We start from the raw sequence: 19,350 nt of genomic DNA on the forward strand, positions 1-19,350 counted from the left end.
GTCTTGTTGGACATTTTAAGAAAAGTGCCAAGGCTACAGCGGCTCTCACTGAAAAACAAACACAACAGAACGTGGTTGAACACAAACTCATCCAGGATGTCTCCACGAGATGGAACTCCACTCACTGCATGTTGGAGCGCCTTCTGGAACAGAGGTGGCCGGTCACCGCTGTACTTTCCGACCCCGTTAGCGTTACCACACACAGATCTGACCGCGATTTGGATCTCACCACGGTCCAATGGAGGATAACAGAAGACATAGTGTCGGTGTTGAAGCCGATGGTCACACTTACAGAGTTGCTTTCACAAGATCTTAATGCATCTCTCTCTGCCACGCTGCCCATGCTCATAAACATGAAAAGACGTCACCTGTTGCTGCGCGAGGATGACAGCGCGGCCGTGACAGCACTGAAGAAAACACTTGGTGAGGAAATTGACAAGAGGTGGGAGCTAAACAAGGAGCTGCAGTCCAGCATTTACATCAAAGCTGCTGTCTTGGACCCACGCTTTAAAAGCTTATCGTTTATGGAGGAAGAGAAACGCAACCAGGCATACACTACGGTGTTGGATTTAGCTGAGAGTCTATCTCCAGCAGAAGAGCCTGCCCAGACACAGCACGCCAGTGGGGACGACAACGAACCCGGGCCTGTACCACAGAAGAAAACAAAAAAGAATGAAAAGCAGGACGAAATATCCATGCTGATGGGTACAGATGAGGAGCTGCAGACAGAAGAACAGAACAATGAAATGAAATGGTACTTGGAGGATAAAACAAAAGTTGAGTCGGGACCGCTAGCATGGTGGCAAAAAAACGAGGAGCGTTACCCGAAGCTGGCCAGAGCAGCCATGCGTATTCACTCCATCCCATCCACGTCCACACCATCGGAGCGCATCTTCTCTAAGGCCGGCTTCATTGTTAGCAAGACGCGGAGTTCACTTCTCCCTGACAATGTGGACAAATTGGTCTTCCTTTCTCACAATTTGAGAAAACTCAGAGCCGAGGACAAATCACTGTGAGCTTCAGGTTTTTTATGCAAGTCTACCTCGTTGGTCTGTTAATCTGCACTGTCTGTTTCAAATTAGGCCTATTTATTAGTTTAGGGCTATTCATGTTTGCCTATTTTACAGCAATCATATTTTTTTTCGTTATGTACATTTCCAAAAGAAACGAAAATAATAATATGTTTTTTTTTTTAATTAGTTTAAGGCTGTATTATTATTTTTGGTTTTGTTGAATTGTTGCATCATCATTCAGTACGTGTGTGGCGCCTGTTTAAAATAAATAATCAGAATGTTCAAACTCCGTCTGTCTTTCTGCGAACGTCGGGTTTTTTTCTCACTCTCCGACTGAGAGAAGAACTTGTGTAGGCTATAGGCCTAGTGTTTAGATGAACCAGGAAACATTTTGTTAGTAGTCACACAAGGTTACTCCCGGCGTTAGTGGTAAATGTGAATAGATGCGGTAGCCGGGCATTAAAGGTAAAACTTCACAGATGTGTATCCCGGTCAAAATTGTAAAAAAAAAAAAAAAAAAAAAAAAAAAAAAATTGGGGGGGGGGGGGGGGGGGGGCGATTAGTCGATTAGTCGGAGTAAATGACGACCACTGGTCGACCAACAAAATCCTTGGTCGGGGACAGCCCTAGTGTAGAATCGTTTTGTTTCATTACAAATATAGCCAAGCACTACTCTGCTGTCTGTGTAAAACTTAATGGCATCTAACTTCAGGTCCAGCTCATCCTGGATAAGGTCTGCCATCTCTGCTGCCAAGACTGCGCCACACAGCTCAAGCCTGGGTATTGTCGGTTCTGACAGGGGTGCCAGCTTGGCCTTACCCATAACGAAACCTACTTCAGTCTTCCCATCTTCCTGCACCACCTTCAAGTAGGCCACAGCCCCGATGGCTTTGATTGACGCGTCCGAGAACACACACAATTCCCTGTGAACAGCTTTCGTGAGGGAGGTTGTCGTATATGTGCGCTGAACGTGAAGCTGTTTCAGGTCTTGGAGGGAATCTCTCCAATCTTCCCATCTGCTTGATTTGTCTTCCGGGAGGGGTGTATCCCAGTCAGATAGTTCAGAGGTAAGCTCTCTAAGGAGGGCTCTTCCCTGGATCGTGACAGGTGCCAGTAGACCCAGGGGATCAAAAATACTGTTGACTGTGGATAGGACTCCACGTCGAGTGAATGGTTTATCCACGGTTGATGCAGAGTAGGTGAACGTGTCAGACGTGATCTCCCACAGTAGACCTAAGCTCCGTTGTGTGGGTGCAGTTTCTCCACTTAAATCCAGGTCTTTGACGACTGGAGCACAATCTTCCAGTGGAAAAGCCTCTGTGACTTCTGGACTGTTTGATACGAACTTGTGCAAGTGCAGGTTTGATTCTGCGAGAGAGGCCTGTGTTCGCTGGAGGAGGTCGATGGCTTTGGCTTCAGATGGTAGGGATATTAGGCCATCATCCACGTAGAAGTGTCTTTCTACAAACGCGACAGTATCGGCTCCATGCTCTCGTGAGCCCTCTCTTATGGCTCTTCGTAGCCCATAAGTTGCAACAGCAGGAGATGGTGAGTTGCCAAAGACGTGGACCTTCATCCGGTACTCAACAACTTCCTTGTTCACATCACTGTCCTTATACCACAAAAACCGGAGGAAGTTGCGATGGTTTTCGTGCACTAAGAAACAATGAAACATCTGTTGGATGTCTGCAAGAATTGCAACCCTCTCTTTCCGGAAGCGTAAAAGCACTCCAAGGAGGGAGTTGTTGAGATCGGGTCCAGTGAGGAGCACGTCATTGAGGGAGACGCCGGAGTACTGGGCACTGGAATCAAAGACAACCCTGATCTGATTGGGTTTCTGTGGGTGATAAACCCCAAACGTTGGGAGATACCAGCACTCCTCCCCTTCTGTCAGCGATGGTGCTTCCTCTGCATGTCCATTTGCAAATATCTTCTTCATGAATGTCACGTACTGTTCTTCCATTTCTGGTTTTCTTTTCAAGGTTCGTTGCAAGGATGCGAACCGATTGACTGCCTGCCCTTTGTTATTTGGTAAAGGCTGGCGTAGTTCTCTGAAGGGCAGTGGGGCGACCCAACTGTTAGCTTCGTCTCTGTAGACGTTTGTGTCCATTATCTTCATGAAGATGGTGTCTTCCACTGATGGAGCAGGTTTGTTGTCGTTCTCAGTACGGTTGAACACTGTCTGTCCTAGCATACTCTCTGGTGCTGTACCAGACCTGTTAAGGCTACGGGGCGTCTCCTTGACATGCATGAAGCTTGTACAGGGTTGAAAGATTGAGTGGCGACCGCTGTCTAGCACGTTTGTCTTGAACGTGTTGACTGTTGGTTTATGTACATTACCCAAGCACACTTCTCCTATCACTACCCAACCTAAATCCAGACGTTGGGCAAAGGGGGCATTATGCGGTCCGTTGACCTGCTGCCTTACCTTGTGTGCCCTAAGGACATCTCTTCCGAGCAGCAGTAGTATTTCTGCCTCTGGGTCCAGTTCAGGGATGTGCTCGGCAATGTGATGGAGATGAGGCTGATGAAGAACAGCGTTCGGTGTTGGAATCTCAGACCGATTATTCGGGATCTCATGACACTCAATGAGTGGTGGGAGAGAAATGAGCACTGTGCCATCCAGTGACTCGATTTCGAATCCTTCTGCCCTCTTGCCGGATGTTTCTATGATGCCGGAGCAAGTTCTGAGATGGTACGGGAATGGTTTGCTCTTCACACTGAACAGCTTGAAGAACTCTGGTCTTGCTAATGAGCGATTGCTCTGGTCATCCAGGATCACATAGGCTTTGATGGCCATGTCCTTTGAACCCTTGGGGTAAAGCTTTGCGAGACACATCTTTGAGCATGAGCGGCTCCACTGGCCTGGACTGCAAACTTCTGTGCAGCTTGCTCCAACGACAGCAATGTCGGGATCGTCTTCTCCCTCCCCGCCGTACTCTCGTGACGGTGAAGGAGCCTTGACGGTTTGAGGAGGTGGGCCAGGGTGCATGGCTGTATCATGACTGGTGCTGTTGCATTCAAAGCACTTCACAGAGAACCTGCAGTCTTTGGCAAGGTGAGAGATGGAGGCACAACACTTAAAACATATTCCTTTCTCTCTGAGGAAGGCCTTTCTATCATCGAGGAGTTTATTCCTGAATGTTCTACACCTTTTAAGGGGATGGGGTTTGTTATGTAACGGGCAGTTCTTGTAAGGGTCGTTGGTTGTGGAAAGATCCGTTTTGTGCACTGAGATGGGTTTGTTGGTGTTAAAGTTCCGTGAAAATGGTTTGTCAGGTTTGGTGGGTGTTGTGGTGCTGCCTTGATGAATGAAGCTAGGGTCGCTACGCTTTTTTGCCTCGTAGCTAATAAAGTTGCAAAAATACTCGAAGGGGGGGAAACGCCCGTCGCTTCCTTCTTTGTACCGTGACCCTGCGGACACCCACTTCTCCTGAAGCCCGTAAGGGAGTTTGTCCACGATTGGTCCTATCCCGCGAGAGGTGTCCAGATAGGACAAGCCGGTCAGATATCCATCTTCTTTAGCACCTTGGATCTCTGCAAGTAGATCCCCAAGCTCACGTAACTTCAAGTGATCCTTGGCTGAAATCTTAGGAAAGTTGTCCAGGCGCTGGAACATTGACTTTTCGATGACTTCGGGGGCAGCATAAGATTCACGCAACCGTTCCCATGCTTTGTCTAGAGCCAGATTGGGGTTGTTGACATGCACCGATCGCATGCGTTTAACCTGTTCACTAGATTCTTTTCCAAGCCATTTGGTCATGAGGTCCAACTGTTGGGTTGCTGTTAGGTTGACTTCGTTGGCTGCACTTGAGAAGGAGGAGTACCATGCACGATAATTCTCGGGCTTGTCATCAAACTGGTACAGCCCTGAAGTCACAAGGTCTCTTCGTACCAAATACTGTGCCAAAGGCTCCCCTAAATTGGACGTGGGTGTGCCAGTTTGAGGGAAATGTCGTGGAGTATACGACGGAGCATGAGCATTCATGGTGGGGTTGGCTCTACTAACCTTAGCCTTTGTTTCAGTTTTAGTTGGGTCAAATAATTCTGGTGGAGACGGTTGCTTGATGTCTGCATTTTCCCTGCTGACAGGTTGTAATTGTGAATCGTCTTCCACAGGTGGATGCCATGATATGAAGCTGTCATGTGACCTTGCTTTGAGTGAGGGAGCAACGGGTAAGGGTGAGGAAGGAGAACGATTTTTAAGGCTGATCTGGGATAGAACGTATTCACTGGTGCGTTCGATTTTCCCCTTTTCGGATTCAGATTTCCCGTCTTCGATAACAGACTGCATCGCCTCTGCGTCTTCCAACACTCGAGCTGTCACTATGGCTGCGTCAGCTTCTCTATGAAGGGTTAGCACTTCCAACTCTGTGTCTAACCTTATAGTTTCCAATTTATTTTGAGCGTCTCTTGTAGCTCTTTCTGCTTCTCTAGCAGCCTTTTCCAATTTTAGCTTAGCCTCCTGGCTGGCATATGAAGCTCTCACCTTTGCTGCTTCTGCTTCAGCCCGAGCATGGGCTGCCCTTACTGATGATGCTGATGTTTTGCTGCTCCTAGCACTGCCGACAGCCGACCTGTTGCTTGTTGCCATCGCGACCACTTCAAAACATCCAATGCTGCCTTTTCACTGTAGTGTTCTCGTGCAGTGTGTCGAAACTCTGACTAAACACTGAGTTAAACCGTAGCCAATGAGACAAAGTCGTAGTAAGCTTGACCTTTTACTTTCACTTCTTCATCAACAGACGGTGAAAACTGCAAATACAATAATACAAAAATATTGTGTCTATTTATGACAACCTTATGACTAACATCACGTTATGCATAGTTATAAATAACAACAGAAACTGTCCAATACTGAAATGAGGCATTCTGATTGACAATTGCATCACTTTTTAGCTTGTATACAACACATCAAACAGTTTTTCGAACTAAATCCATCATAATATAACATCTTCAACATGTCCTTTAACAATCAAACAACTCACGGCATTGCCACTCTGATGCCTCCAAGTGGATGCTGATTGATTATGTTCCGATGCACATGTCGGCCATTCTTTCTACCCAGCTAAGTTCAACAGGAAGATCGCCGGAAGAGACTGAACCGGAAGTGACTAAACCGGAAGTGACGTCGTCGCAAAAACTAAAACAACAAAATAATATTAATTTTTACATTAGCTAATTTAAACTGTAAAGTAATTATTTAAGAAATAAATGTAATAATATTAAATGCCTGGAGAGGCAACACAAGGGCAGTGTCCATCCGACATGCTGATGTAAGATCAGTTCCTGGAATTATTAAGCCAAGGCGCTGACTAATATATAGGTGATATCATGCTGACCTGTGAGTATCTGTATGTCTTCATTTTCTGGAAACTCCTATCTAAAATGTGTAACTGCAGAGCATTTGCTATTAATTATCTGAATGTGTTTGTCACAGGAGGCTTGGGTGTTGTTTTGCAGAAGATAGATGTCTGTGGATCTACACTAACCCCTCTCTCTCTCTCTCTCTCTCTCTGTGTGGGCTTCTCCCTCCAGAGCGTCCTGTGAATGCAGACCAGCAGGAGCGCACCCTGCTGAAAGGCGTATTCAGCGTCAGGAAGGGCAAGTCGCAGCTGCACAAGTGGGCAGAGCGGCAGGTCATTCTCTGCGGCACCTGTCTAATCGTGGCCTCCGTCAAAGACTGCCTGACGGGGAAGATGCACATCCTGCCCCTGGTGGGGGGCAAGGTGAGGGTTCAGTGTTTGGACATCAGAGAAGCTGAGTTGTAGATACACTGGAACAACACAGCTGGGTTGGACGGCTGGATAAATCTGACCAGTGAAAAGATGATGCATCACTGTACGCAGACTCTATCATCTTAAGCACTGCATCTCAACGGCTTGCTATGAAGCACACAGAATATATGCACCTAAAGGAAATAGAGCAGCAGATTTCAGTTTTACATCGAACCAAAGACAGAAAGCCAATAAAATAATCTTTTTTGGGGTCTTTTTACTGCTGGCCTTTAATGGAAAACAGTTAAGATGTTCTGACCCCAAACTTTAAAAGCCATGGACAGTGCAGGTTCTTTGAACACATTACTACTTGCACACTGAAACTAAGAGAAATCCAATATAGGTAAATCTCAAAAAACAAAAGCAGGGCTATCTGATGGCCTGGTTGGAAGTGTACATGCTATGTTACTGAAACACAGTTAGACTTGTTTGCTCTATTTCCTCTCACCTTGTATCAACTGTCAAATGAGGGCAATCATTTTTAAAGAAATTATGATGGAGAAAAAATGCTGTGCTGATTTTGAAGGGTAAACCTGAGTTGTGCAGTTACAATTGATTAGTTAAAATACTTTTACTATTGTCCTTCCTTTCTGGAGCTCCCAGTGTTGCTCCTTATCGTATCTGTGTATTGTCTTTGTATTGAGGTGGAGGAGGTGAAGCGGAGGCAGCACTGCCTGATGTTCAGCTCAGCCGGATCACAGGCCCAGACATACTTTGTCAACTTTGACACACTCGCAGACTACCAGCGATGGCATCGGCAGGCTTCCAAAGTAAGTTAGAGACAAAGAGTGAGTGTTACATTGTGTGCGTGACACAATATGTGTTTTCTCTCTGCAGCTGTTTGTTTGTTTCGTCTTATCTCCGCTGGGTTTCTGCTTGAATCTGAGATTAACAGTTGGGACAACAATTGCCTTCTGCCTGTTGAGTCTTCCAATCAGAAACCCCCTCTCTGAATGCATCAGATTTTCTCCACAGATGAAGACTCTCAGCGGTGTCTGACATCGATTGAACAGCATCGCTCTACTTACAAAGTTGACTTCTATCAGAGGGCTCTTCAATTACATTTTTATTCTTACAAAGGCCCTTACCAGTAGAGGAATTGTTGTAAAAGTCACTGTGGATTAGAGGATGCTAAATAACCCAGTATGCTCTGTTTTGGTTTTATATACTGTGTGTCTTTCAGAGAATCTTGCCAGGTTGTCACAGCTGTTCTTCAAAAAATCCATTGTTTCTGTTCTGCTCAGCTGGCTTTGTCTCTAATATCCTAATTAATGGCCATTGTACTGCAGCTCCTTCCTGGAGCTAAACAGCTTCTGTAAGAGCCTGCACTGAGGCAGAGCCAGCGTACAATTAGCAATGGAGGAGAAAGCCAACAGAAAAAAAGAGAGAAATCCAATTAGTTGCAGAATCATGCTAAGTCAAGGATCTGTCTCTACCATGGTGGTATGGATTACCGGTTTAAAGTAGCCTGTAGTGGCCTGTACTTAGGCTGAGACTTAGACGAGAGGCCTTTATGGAGACTGGGGATGATGATGATGTTTTCGGTGAATTTGGGTCAGTGTTTATGCTACATTGCCTAAACCGTCAAAATTGTGTGCGCGTGTGCGTGTATGTGTGAGGGACACAGCAAGAATATTTGTGCTAGCAAAATGTGCTTGTAGGACAGAACTGAACACCAGGGGAAAGTGACTCATGACTGCTGTGTACATACTATGTCATTTATGGAGCTAAGTAATTATGTAATGAAAACAGCTATTCAGTTTAGTTATATATTAATTATCAGCTTCATTTTAATGTTGCCGTCTGTGCCCACTTTGGCTGACACTGGCTAACAATTTTGTATATCAGTGGTTACCTGGCATTAAAAGCAACTATTCTAATATTGCTAAGTAAATGACATAAACAAACAGATGTTTTTGGTTAGGAATTTAAACTTTAATAGCTTACATTACACAATTTCACATCAGTAGGCAAACAAAGAATGGGTAGAGAAGTTTAGCTGTGGTCAGCTCTGCTATTTGGACCAGCTTGTAAACCACAAAACCTGGTTCCTCTGTCCAATCGGAAATGTTTTGGTTACATCATGGATTGCATGCAAATGTACAAGCTAAATGTTGGCAAAATATGCAAATAGTTAGTATATTTGCATCACTCACCTGACTGAAAAACAAGGACAATTTATTGAGTTGCTAATTAAATTAACTAGTAATTGGAGTGTTGGACAAATCCCTGAATGCTTTATAAAAGATTTAATTGATGTCTATTGAGTTATCCATCAAGGACTGACAGGAACACAGTGACTGCTAACAAACACTTTACCTCCATGTATGCTATGAGCTGTTATTCCCTTCCAAAAGAGCTTTCTCTTTTCTATGTCTCCTTTCCTTGTTTTTTCATCTATGACATTGATTCACAATGTTTAATTTCTATGCAAATCATCTGACATTTATTTATTTATTTTCTTTCAATTTATTTTCTTTTTAGTAGAACTCCCTGCTTTCACATAATTTAATTACACATTTTCAACGGGAGTTGTTTTTGTAAAGTGCCAGGTAGATGAGTAGTTTGTGGGAGATGGGCAGTTTTGTCGTCTCTAAACGCAGTGATGCGATGTCACGCTCTGCTGAGCTGCTGTCCCATTTTCTGGTTTGCTGCACAGTGTGCAGCCCTGAAGTTTGTGGAGGAGACTAGACTGCGAGCACTGCGGGTAGCCTGCAATGTTGGCTGGCCTGTAAACAATCCTCTCTGAGATAATCGAGGGTGAGACAAAGCTTTGTCACTGCACTGTTTCAGCAGAGTGGACTAAGATCTGAACCCTGCTAAAATAAGAACAAAATCACACATGTACCGACCATGAATAAACTTAAGAGTAGTTTGAAATGGTGCCCCTAATAAACTGGGTATGTCTACACATGTTTGCTAAGCTCTGACTTTAACTGCCTTATATTAGGGAGTAACTCTATTACCCTCTTAATTCCTTAATTCGTGATGGCTGTGTTTCCCTGGCAGATAGACTTCATTGAACTGGAAACTGGGGCATTGTCTATCTGAAGTAATGTCTTGGCATGACAGCTGGCTGCTTGCATAATCTGAGGCCACTGCAGTTGCTTTCACTATCTGTTGTCCCAGATCACTTCAGGTGAACGTTATTTAAATAGTGGAGCCTTCTGCTTGTTGTAATTGGAGTTTACCTCTTTTAGGGTGGTCCCGCCTGATTGTGTGGCTCAAATGCTCTTAGGCTTGAACGGCTGCAATGAGAAATGGATATTTATTTTCTTGATGTTGGAAAAAGATAATACTTGTTTTCTTGATTAGATATGATTTGTGCTGATAGCAAACTCACTGAATGTGATGTTTTGTTCAGTATTATAAAGCTATCAACACATAGGGATAAGGTTAAACTAAATGTTCTAATTATACCTCCTTTGTTTTACAAAAGAATACCTGATGGGTTTCATTTTCATTGCGATTTACTCTGCCTGCACAGCAGCAACAGGCTTTCAGTAGAGGTTGAAAGGGCATCAACAGTTCAGGTTAGCTACTGTATGAGGTACTTGTTGTGATATTGTAGATGTGACACCGAAACGCCTAAGTATAACAAAAGTACCCTCAAAGCACTTTGATTTATTTGTTCTTTGTCCTTTCCTGTACAGGTGGTGGCTCAGACGGTGAGCCTCGTGGACCTGTCCTGCTACAGTCTGGAAGCAGTGCCTGAATATCTGTTCTACAGTCAGGATATCACCCACCTCAACCTAAGACACAATTTCATGAGCCTTCAGGGGCCTGGAGGCCTGCTCAACCTCCCCAGGTACCAACACCCTCCTAACCTGAAGCAGTTACCACAAATATTTGATACATTTCTCTGAAACGGAGTCTGTACTGCATGTTTCGGCGCTATGCTGAAGTTATAGGTTGAAGGAGTGTTGTATACAGTGATCTCAATCCGGTGAACAAGATGTGCAATTTATTTTGTCTCTGTGCACCTTTTGCTGCTGCAGCCTTTTAGTTTGTATCATTAGAAAGAGGCTATATGCACAAAATAAAATATTCTGTGTTAGTATAGTTTAGTAGTATTGTGCCTAATGCCATCTTGGAGAGAAACAGGAAGGTGGAATTAATATGGAGCAGTGCACCACTTCATTGATCAGCCCAGTCTCTTGGACACGTTTTACAAATGCATACACACATCAGAATTGATGCCTGGGATGTATTTCTATTTGAAACCGCCAGCTGAGACCAAACACACTTTAAACGATCTTGAGATGTACACATTGTATCTGGTAACATGATCTGCTAATACTAAGTCACAAATGGTGTGATCGGAATGCTTTTCCCTTTCTTACCTGCCCGAGGCACTGACTGATTTTAGCAAGCTGTTTGCAAATTAGTCTTAATAGGATGCTGCAAGCCCAAGGCACAAATCACAACAACAAACTCCCATCGTGAACTTGTGTGGAACTAATGATAATAATAATAATCCATTTTATTTATAGAGCGCTTTTCTAAAAACTCAAAGACCCTTGATCTACAGTGTTTGGTTTCCACTATGTTCACGGTGGATTCCTGTAACTGGTTTTCAGTCTTCTAAGTTAGTTGTACCATATATCTTCTTCTCATTCACATTCTTTTCCACTGCCTTCTTCCGGTGTACAACAAATAGTTCTTCAGACAAGACAGTGCAGTGAGTAATGTGGACACCAGAAGGACAGATAGTATTTAGGTGCTCCTCCTGTACTTAACTGCTCTCAACATCACAGTCACCTTCTGTTACCCATTTGAAAGCAAGAACAACCCAAAACTAACCTAAGTCAATCTTCACCATGTCATCTTCACAGCACAAGTGTTTTCATGGTGTTATGATGAATGAAGTAAGCAAAGTTCTGCTTTCTGTTCTCTCGGTTTTAGGTTTTCTCAGCTGAAGAGCCTGAACTTGTCTCACAACCGTCTGGGTGTGTTCCCTGAGTGTGTGTGTGAGATCCTCACCCTGACTGAACTCAACCTCTCCTGTAACAGTCTCCACACGGTCCCTGTACAGATAGGCAACCTTCAAAGGTGGGACTCGCACATAAATACACTACATACAAACATAACACACAGTACACACTATTTTTATTCAGTTCCACAAAGACCTTTCTCTTTGAGTTTCACATTCTTTATTATTGTTTGTATTATTATTATTATTATTTATGATTACACTTGAATATAATATTTAGGATTTGCATGAACAAACAGTACACACTCAGTCGTTATTAACTGCATGGGGTAGTTATACTTCATCATAAATACATTATTTAATGTAGAGTGCTGCGCTGTAACACAACTATGTATTTGGAGCACTCTTTGAAGTAAAGTTGACTGTTTTCTCTACTTCTTCCTGCAGCTTGCAGACGCTGTCTTTGGATGGAAACCTCCTCAGCTCCCTGCCTGAAGAGCTGGGTGGCCTGACGCAGCTGAACGGCCTGGGACTCTCCTTCAACAACTTTGCTCACATCCCCGCTGTGCTGGAGAGGTTGAGTGCAGTGGACAAGCTGGCCATGGCTGGGAACAGAGTGGAGAGTCTGGAGTTGTGTACTCTTGCCAGAATGAGCCACCTGAAAAACATCGACCTCCGGTGAGAAGCCAGCCGTGGAATAAACAGCCCTCAGCCTCTTTACTGCCTTATAAATGGGGCTTTGACCGAAACACAAATGACAAAACACTAATCTGACCTTAAGCCTTTCTTCAGCTGTACTCTTAGCATTGCTTCTTTTTTTTATATTCATAATTTATTTTTGGTTTGCTGAGCACAAATGTTTATTTCCTGCACTGCCCTGCTTCACACCTGGGAGCTGCCTAGAACAACAGTCATACATATAAGTTGCCTTCTCAGCACACAGGAAGAGTTAGGAGTTTGTGTCTTGCTTGAGTAATGAGGGATAGAAAAGCTTTACTCATTGATTTTCCTACACGTCTGAGGATCCCACCGTCCCACCCACAGCAAGCCAGCTAATTATTCAACCTTGGAAGTTAAGCTGCCGTTTGGCAATGGCAGACTATATTTTTGAGGGCAAGGTACAGCGAGGATGGCAGCACTCGTAAAAGAGGAATTGTTTATTAACAGGGTGGATGAGTCAGGGAGAGTCTGCAGTGTCTTACAGACAATTGTGTTGTTTTTGTTAACCTTGTCTGTATAGGTAAGATGCTAAATATGAGTAGAAACGTCTGACAAAAGTTTTATCTGCTGTTTTTAAATTCACATTGGTAGACCTTAAAGATTGCTGTAATCACAGTATAAGAATGTAAGAGTCATATACTAGACTTAAGATTTAGAGACATTTAATAGTGTTATTCATTTCTATATTCTAAAACAGCGGTGACATTCTCCCAGTAAGATATGATGAAAATCTGTCTTTACTAAAAAAGCAGCATCTAAAAACCATACCACCAGTACTCTTACTTCAGCATGTCCACTTTTCAGAGTTTTTTCGTTATATTGAGAATGTTATTTGATGGCCCCTTAACGCTGCTGCTCCTATATGAACAACTATTGATATTTCCTCTTTTGTGCTCCCTGTTAAATGCAGGTTGAATGGGCTTCAGTGGGTAAAAAGTGAGAGTCTAGAGGCAGTGAACCAGGTGACCCAGCTGGACATACGAGACAATCGCTTGGACTCACTAGACCTGAGCTCTGTCTGCAACCTGGAGACTCTACACTGCGAGCGCAACCAGCTGGGGACGCTCACACTCGGCGGCTTCACTCTGCGCATGCTCCATGCCAGCAGCAACCGTGAGTAAAACAGAGCATCAACAGCCTCAGTCCCTAGTGATGCGTTCATCGTATAAACACATATATGAACAGGCCAGATGTTCAGATGCTGAATGCTGCTTTTATATCTGTCCACAGACCTTACCACCGTCAACATCTATCCAGTCCCTAACCAGCTGACACACATGGACCTATCACAGTGAGTTCTGCCTGGGAACAAGAAATGGACCATGGTTTCTGTGATAAAGACAAACGTTTAAAAAGTATCTTTATCTTATTGCTCATTTATCTAGTTGTGCACAGTGCTAAATGGAGGATTAAATCATTTTGAATACTAAATTTGATAATCCATTCACAAGAAAGCAAATATTCTGTATAATCTATATAGCGGAGCACACTTTCCCTGATGTCTGCCTTTCAGAATGTATCAGTGAATGATCCCCAAATGTAAAAAAAACCCATCCTATTTTAAGGTAGTGTGGCTTACCCCTTTAGCCTATACAAAAGGATTTCTTGAACTACCTGCCAGTGTGAGACACATCTGTTAAATGTATTTCAGTCAACCTCTAGTACTGACTGTGGACACTTACTGGTTTTATTTTTAAAATATAGTGAGAGATAATTTCCATACTTAGGCACCCTAGGGGACTTTTTTGTTGTCCTTCTGTTTACTTCAGATTAATCTGTATTATTTAAAGCAACTCAACTCAGTTTGAGTGTTTGTGTGTGTGTCTTTCTATGTGTGTGACTGTGTGTGTGTTGAGACAGGAACCTTTTGGAGTATCTTCCGGACTGGGTGTGTGACTGCAGAAAGGTTGAGATGCTGGACGTCACACACAATCTGCTGTCTGAGCTTCCTTCTAGGTAAGTGACCTTATTCTGGCACTGAGTCTGAACCTTTTCCACTGAGACATTAGCTTTTATTTAGCATAATTTTAATACATTCTGCCTCTAATAATAAACAGATGCTCTTTCATGCCGTGCTTCATGATGTTCTTATTTAGCCTTTGGTATAATAGATGAACCATGCAAAGAATAAGGCAGAGAAAAACTGCAGATATCAGTCCCTTTATGTTTTTGTGTCTTTTAGTTGCAACTGTAAAATAGTTCTTACCCATCTTTTGCTGCCAGCCCTCAACACTCATCGCTGCATTTGCATTTGAATGAGACATCAGCAAAGGTTTTGCAAAAGAGATAATATTCCTCCATCCACTGTACCGGCTTATGACTTCAGTTATGTTTCAGGAGGGAATAAAAAGCTGCTGTTTAGGCAGCCAAGCTGAAAAGGTCATTGATGGATTAGTTAGCATAGTTGCAGCAAGTAGTCAAGTCTGCAGAAGAGGACGATGTTCTTTGGTTTGTTGCCTTTTTTTTTGGTCTGTTCTTTTTTTCTTGTCTTAATCTGTCTCTATAATGTCTCTTCTGGCCTCCGACAGGCTGCTCAACAGCTTGAGTTTGAGAAAGCTGCTGGCGGGGAACAATCGTTTGCAGAGAGTGCCTGACCTACTTGACCACATCCCTCTGGAAGCCCTGGACCTCCAGCATAACAAGCTAGCCGAGCTTCCTGAGAGTCTCTTTTCCAAGGCCTTAAAGTGAGTCTTTTAACCCTCTCTACTCTTTGAATCATTTACATTTCATTCTGACTGATTATAATATTACTTGTGTCCTCCTGTAGCTGTTTCCTCTGCTCAAAAACAGTCTGCTGCAGTGTGTTACCAATTTGGTTGCAGTTGACAGTTATTGTGTTGCAGCTCATCGTTTTGGGGATAAGGTATAGCTTTTATGTAGGCATTGTGGTCAAGATCAACGGAGCATTAAAAACGTAACTGGAGCTTAATTTGCCTTCCTATTTCCTGTGTGGTAAATCACTTAACACCCATTAGCAGCTCAAATGCCTTAATGTACTTTACTGTCTCTAATGCTGAGACGTGATGGCAGTGAATGCTTTGAGCTTGATGGGTTATACTGATATGTTGTCTAAGAGCTGCACAGCTTACAAGGCAAGGTAGTTACACACATGACTGATGGAAACAATATATCTCTATAGAAAACTATGCTGATTTCTTTATAAGGAACGGAATTCCAAAAGGCCAAAATGCCAGTGATGTGTCAACAGTATTGTCATTTTTATGGGCTGCAGAGATGTCATCGCACTCTGATAATGTGTGACTGGGTTTTATAACAAGAATGTGACATGGTTCACTCCCTCATGTGTCAGGTGGACAGGTTTTATTACAGTATGTGAGCCGCACAGAATGACTTAACAACATCAGCTCATATAACTGTCCCTCCACTCGGTGCAGGTTCAACAGTATGTAAATCACTGCTTCACTCGCAGGGATAAATGAACGGTCCGCGTATAGAATTATCCTCTTCAGTACAATCAGAATAGGAATAGAAATGTGATAGAGCTCAGACAGTTTTTCAGCTCTCCAAATATCTGTATTAACTGTCTCGGGGTCTATTTAAATATAGAGACAAAATAGAGAGATCCCTCCTCTGATGGTCTCCCTAAGGTTTCTTACATTTCCCCCCATTAATTGTGGGGTTTCTTTGGGGAGTTTTTCCTTGTGCAGTGCAGTGCGATGGGTCTCATATTATTTGTTATTGTGATTTTTAAAAAAGCAACATAAATGTATTCTGACAAAGAATGTGTGCTTTGTAAACACTATGCAATTGGCGAACCGTGGGGAGCGAAAGGGGCTCCTATTTTGTTTGTTGATGATTTTTTGTTTTCTTTTGTACAAACTATGAATACTTCCCTAATCCCAGGACATAAATCAAATTTCATCACAACAATGTCCAAGCAATGTTTAGCTTCTCGGGATCAAGAGTACACAGTATTTGGATTCAAACATTAGCTGTAATGAGACAATTGGCAGGGTAGAAATCTGTGTTCACCTTTTCAAACTCTGTTGTGTTTATTTGTCTTCCCTCACAGCTTGAAATACGTAAATGTGTCAGCCAATGCTCTGGAAAGTATTCCCCCCAGCAGCCCATCAGAGGAGAGCCTCAGCACACTGCAGGAGCTCTACCTGACGCGGAATAACCTGAACGAGAACTGCGGTGCCCTGCTAGTGGGACACCAGAACCTCCGGGTCCTTCACATCGCCTACAACCAGCTGCTCTCCTTCCCTGCCAGGTGCACTACCTCGGCTTTCATGTAGAGATGCAGCAATTGCAATTTTCTAAGGAGATATTCAAATTTCAAATTCAGATGTAGGATCATAATCAAAAAATAAATATAAAATAAGTAGAATTTCTCTATAACTGTAACAAGTTACGCAACCTTCTCTCCCTAAGACAAATCAAAGGGAAATGTTAATATCCAACTTAAAACAAACTGCTGTTGATCCCACTTTATCAAACATGTTTTACTTCTTTAGAAAAGAACATTTCAGGTAGTTTCCTCCACTGCTTGGACTTGCTCAAGTGTTACATGTTGCGTGCTTCATGTATACTTCATTAATGTTAAAAAACCTCCACAACAACATTCAGTGCATTTCAGCTTTGATATCATTTAGAATTAACTATATTTTGTATTCAACTTACTGTGGATAACTTCACTGTGATTCTTGTGTGTCCTTAGTAAGCTCAGTAAGCTGGAGCTGCTGGAGGAGCTAAATCTAAGCGGCAACAAGCTAAAGACCATCCCCTCCACTGTGTCCAGCTGTAAGAGACTGCACACCCTCATCGCACACTCCAACCACATCACTGTCTTCCCAGAGATACTCAACCTGCCTGAGATCAAGGTCAGAGTCCTTTTATTTTTTATTTGCCTGACCAGTTTGTGTATGATTATGTTCAGCTTGTGTCAGCTCATGTGTGTTTTGCACATTTTAAGCTCGTAGATGTCAGCTGTAACGAGCTGACTGAGATCCAGCTGCCCGACTCGCTGCCTGCCACTCTGCAGGAGCTGGACCTGACAGGAAACAGTAGCCTGATGCTGGAACACAAAACCCTCAACCTGTTCAGGTGAGTCATAAACCCCTGACCAGTTTGAAATGGTTAAATACAAGCATCAACTCCTCTGATTTAGATTCTGTAGCTGGTTGGACTCAAACAGGAGGGATAGGACAGCATGCATGTGTGGAAAATGCAGTCTTTGAGTACATTTCTTCTCCTTCATAGTCACATCACCACCCTGAAATTAGACCAGAAATCTACCACAACTGCAGCAGACACACAGAGTACCTCCACTCCATGGAACCACGGCTACTCTGAGATGAGCGGACAAAGGAACAAGTGAGTACCGTTTGTAAATATAAATAACTTGTTTTTTCACAACAGCTGACAGAATCTTTCCAAATCGTCATTTATAAGTAAATTCAATTAATGCATGAGTACTTTAGTTTAGTAAATTAGATAATAATTAAAACAGACTTTTGATTTTGATTCATTATCTTTTTGGTTTATATATCAGCTTTACCTAATGTCCTCTGCTGTTAAGTACATACTCACTTTTAAATTCTTCTTTTTGTAATCTTTCCCTGTGTAAGATTTGCTAGCTGGTGCCTCCGGAGCAGTTGAATTTTAAGATCATGTTCTGTTTTATTTCTATATGATGCTGCCGCTACAAAGTTGCTACAGTATATCTGCATGTTACTGTGCCATCAGCGAACGGGTGTTTTCTAGTGAGTCAGAATCTGAATCATTGTCACACACCTAGCACTGACATCAGGGCACAGTAGCTGGTTCAGCAGAGCCTAATAATTCAGTTTTATTTTCTATCTGTAAAATGTTAGGTGCATCAGTGTGTAGAGTCAGGTGTGCCTGGCTGCTGCTCCGGGGTCAAAGCCACCACAGGGGCTCCCTCAGCAGTGTCTTCTATCGGCTGTCACCCCCTGACATAGAGCTCTGGTGTCGAATGCTGAACTATGTATGAGGCTTCCCTCTGTATGGGAGGTGCTGAGTCATCTGTTTTCTAACGTGGATCTTCTGTGTGGGGCAGGTTGTGTGTGTCTGTGCTGGCTCTAGACCGCTTCGGAGACGGTGTGGAAGCGTGCTATGGCATCTTTGACGGAGACCGCAACGAGGAAGTGCCTCGGCTGCTGCAGTGCACCATGGGAGATGTGCTGTGCGAGGAATTGCAGCACTCAATTGTTGACAATGTGTATATGTGCAACACTTTCATCACCTCACACAGGTAGGACAGATTATTTAATGTCATTATTGTGAATTTATTGAAATAAACAGACACTTGCACTATTACTGGTTTGTTTGTAGTCTTCAACAGAGTTTTATCAGCAGCTTTGTTTGTTTTTCTATTGGACAGGAAACTAGGAATGGCTGGCCAGAAACTGGGTGCTTCTGCATTGCTGTGTTATATTCACCATGAGCCTTCAGATCCAGGAGGCCACTTTAGCCTCACTGTGGCCAATGTGGGTTCCTGCCAGGCAGTGCTGTGCCGGGATGGCCGACCTGTTCCTCTCTCTAAGGTTTACAGTTTGGAGAACTGCACTGAGGAGATGGAGAGAGTCAAACTCAGTAAAGCCATTATAACCGAGGTAACGCATCGAGCCGTAATGTAGATCTTGGATTTAGTGTTAACGTGCATAAGGCATGGGAATTTATGACCTTTGATTTCAAGGTTAAAGGGGCCAAAATGATTGTGATTTTCTCCATCATCCCAATATTCATAAATATATGTTTAAAACTCTTAAAACCAAACTAAAAAATACTGGAATCATACCTTACATTTTATTAAGAAGACACATATGTTTTTATGTAATCACAGATGGGACACACGTCTTATTTTAGTGAACATTCTTTTTAAGTGAAATACAAACATTCAAACCATTTAAACATAAAGTTC

At 43.1% G+C, this 19,350-nt stretch overlaps 1 protein-coding gene across 1 annotated transcript in view; it reads left to right on the plus strand.

The window, feature by feature from the left end:
- The window catches only part of phlpp2 (PH domain and leucine rich repeat protein phosphatase 2), a 41,149-nt gene that overhangs the window by 15,883 nt on the left and 5,916 nt on the right, over nt 1-19,350 (plus strand). The window contains exons 3-17 of the mRNA XM_063880721.1: nt 6,552-6,742; nt 7,435-7,560; nt 10,444-10,598; nt 11,696-11,842; nt 12,171-12,401; nt 13,354-13,556; nt 13,674-13,734; nt 14,304-14,399; nt 14,972-15,127; nt 16,477-16,677; nt 17,125-17,287; nt 17,380-17,510; nt 17,667-17,780; nt 18,487-18,681; nt 18,811-19,042. Of these exons, the coding sequence (XP_063736791.1) occupies nt 6,552-6,742; nt 7,435-7,560; nt 10,444-10,598; nt 11,696-11,842; nt 12,171-12,401; nt 13,354-13,556; nt 13,674-13,734; nt 14,304-14,399; nt 14,972-15,127; nt 16,477-16,677; nt 17,125-17,287; nt 17,380-17,510; nt 17,667-17,780; nt 18,487-18,681; nt 18,811-19,042 (2,402 nt within the window). The remainder of the gene's footprint in view (nt 1-6,551; nt 6,743-7,434; nt 7,561-10,443; nt 10,599-11,695; nt 11,843-12,170; nt 12,402-13,353; nt 13,557-13,673; nt 13,735-14,303; nt 14,400-14,971; nt 15,128-16,476; nt 16,678-17,124; nt 17,288-17,379; nt 17,511-17,666; nt 17,781-18,486; nt 18,682-18,810; nt 19,043-19,350) is intronic.

The sequence above is a fragment of the Eleginops maclovinus genome, chromosome 4 (genome assembly GCF_036324505.1).
Source record: "Eleginops maclovinus isolate JMC-PN-2008 ecotype Puerto Natales chromosome 4, JC_Emac_rtc_rv5, whole genome shotgun sequence".
Lineage (NCBI taxonomy): Eukaryota > Metazoa > Chordata > Actinopteri > Perciformes > Eleginopidae > Eleginops > Eleginops maclovinus.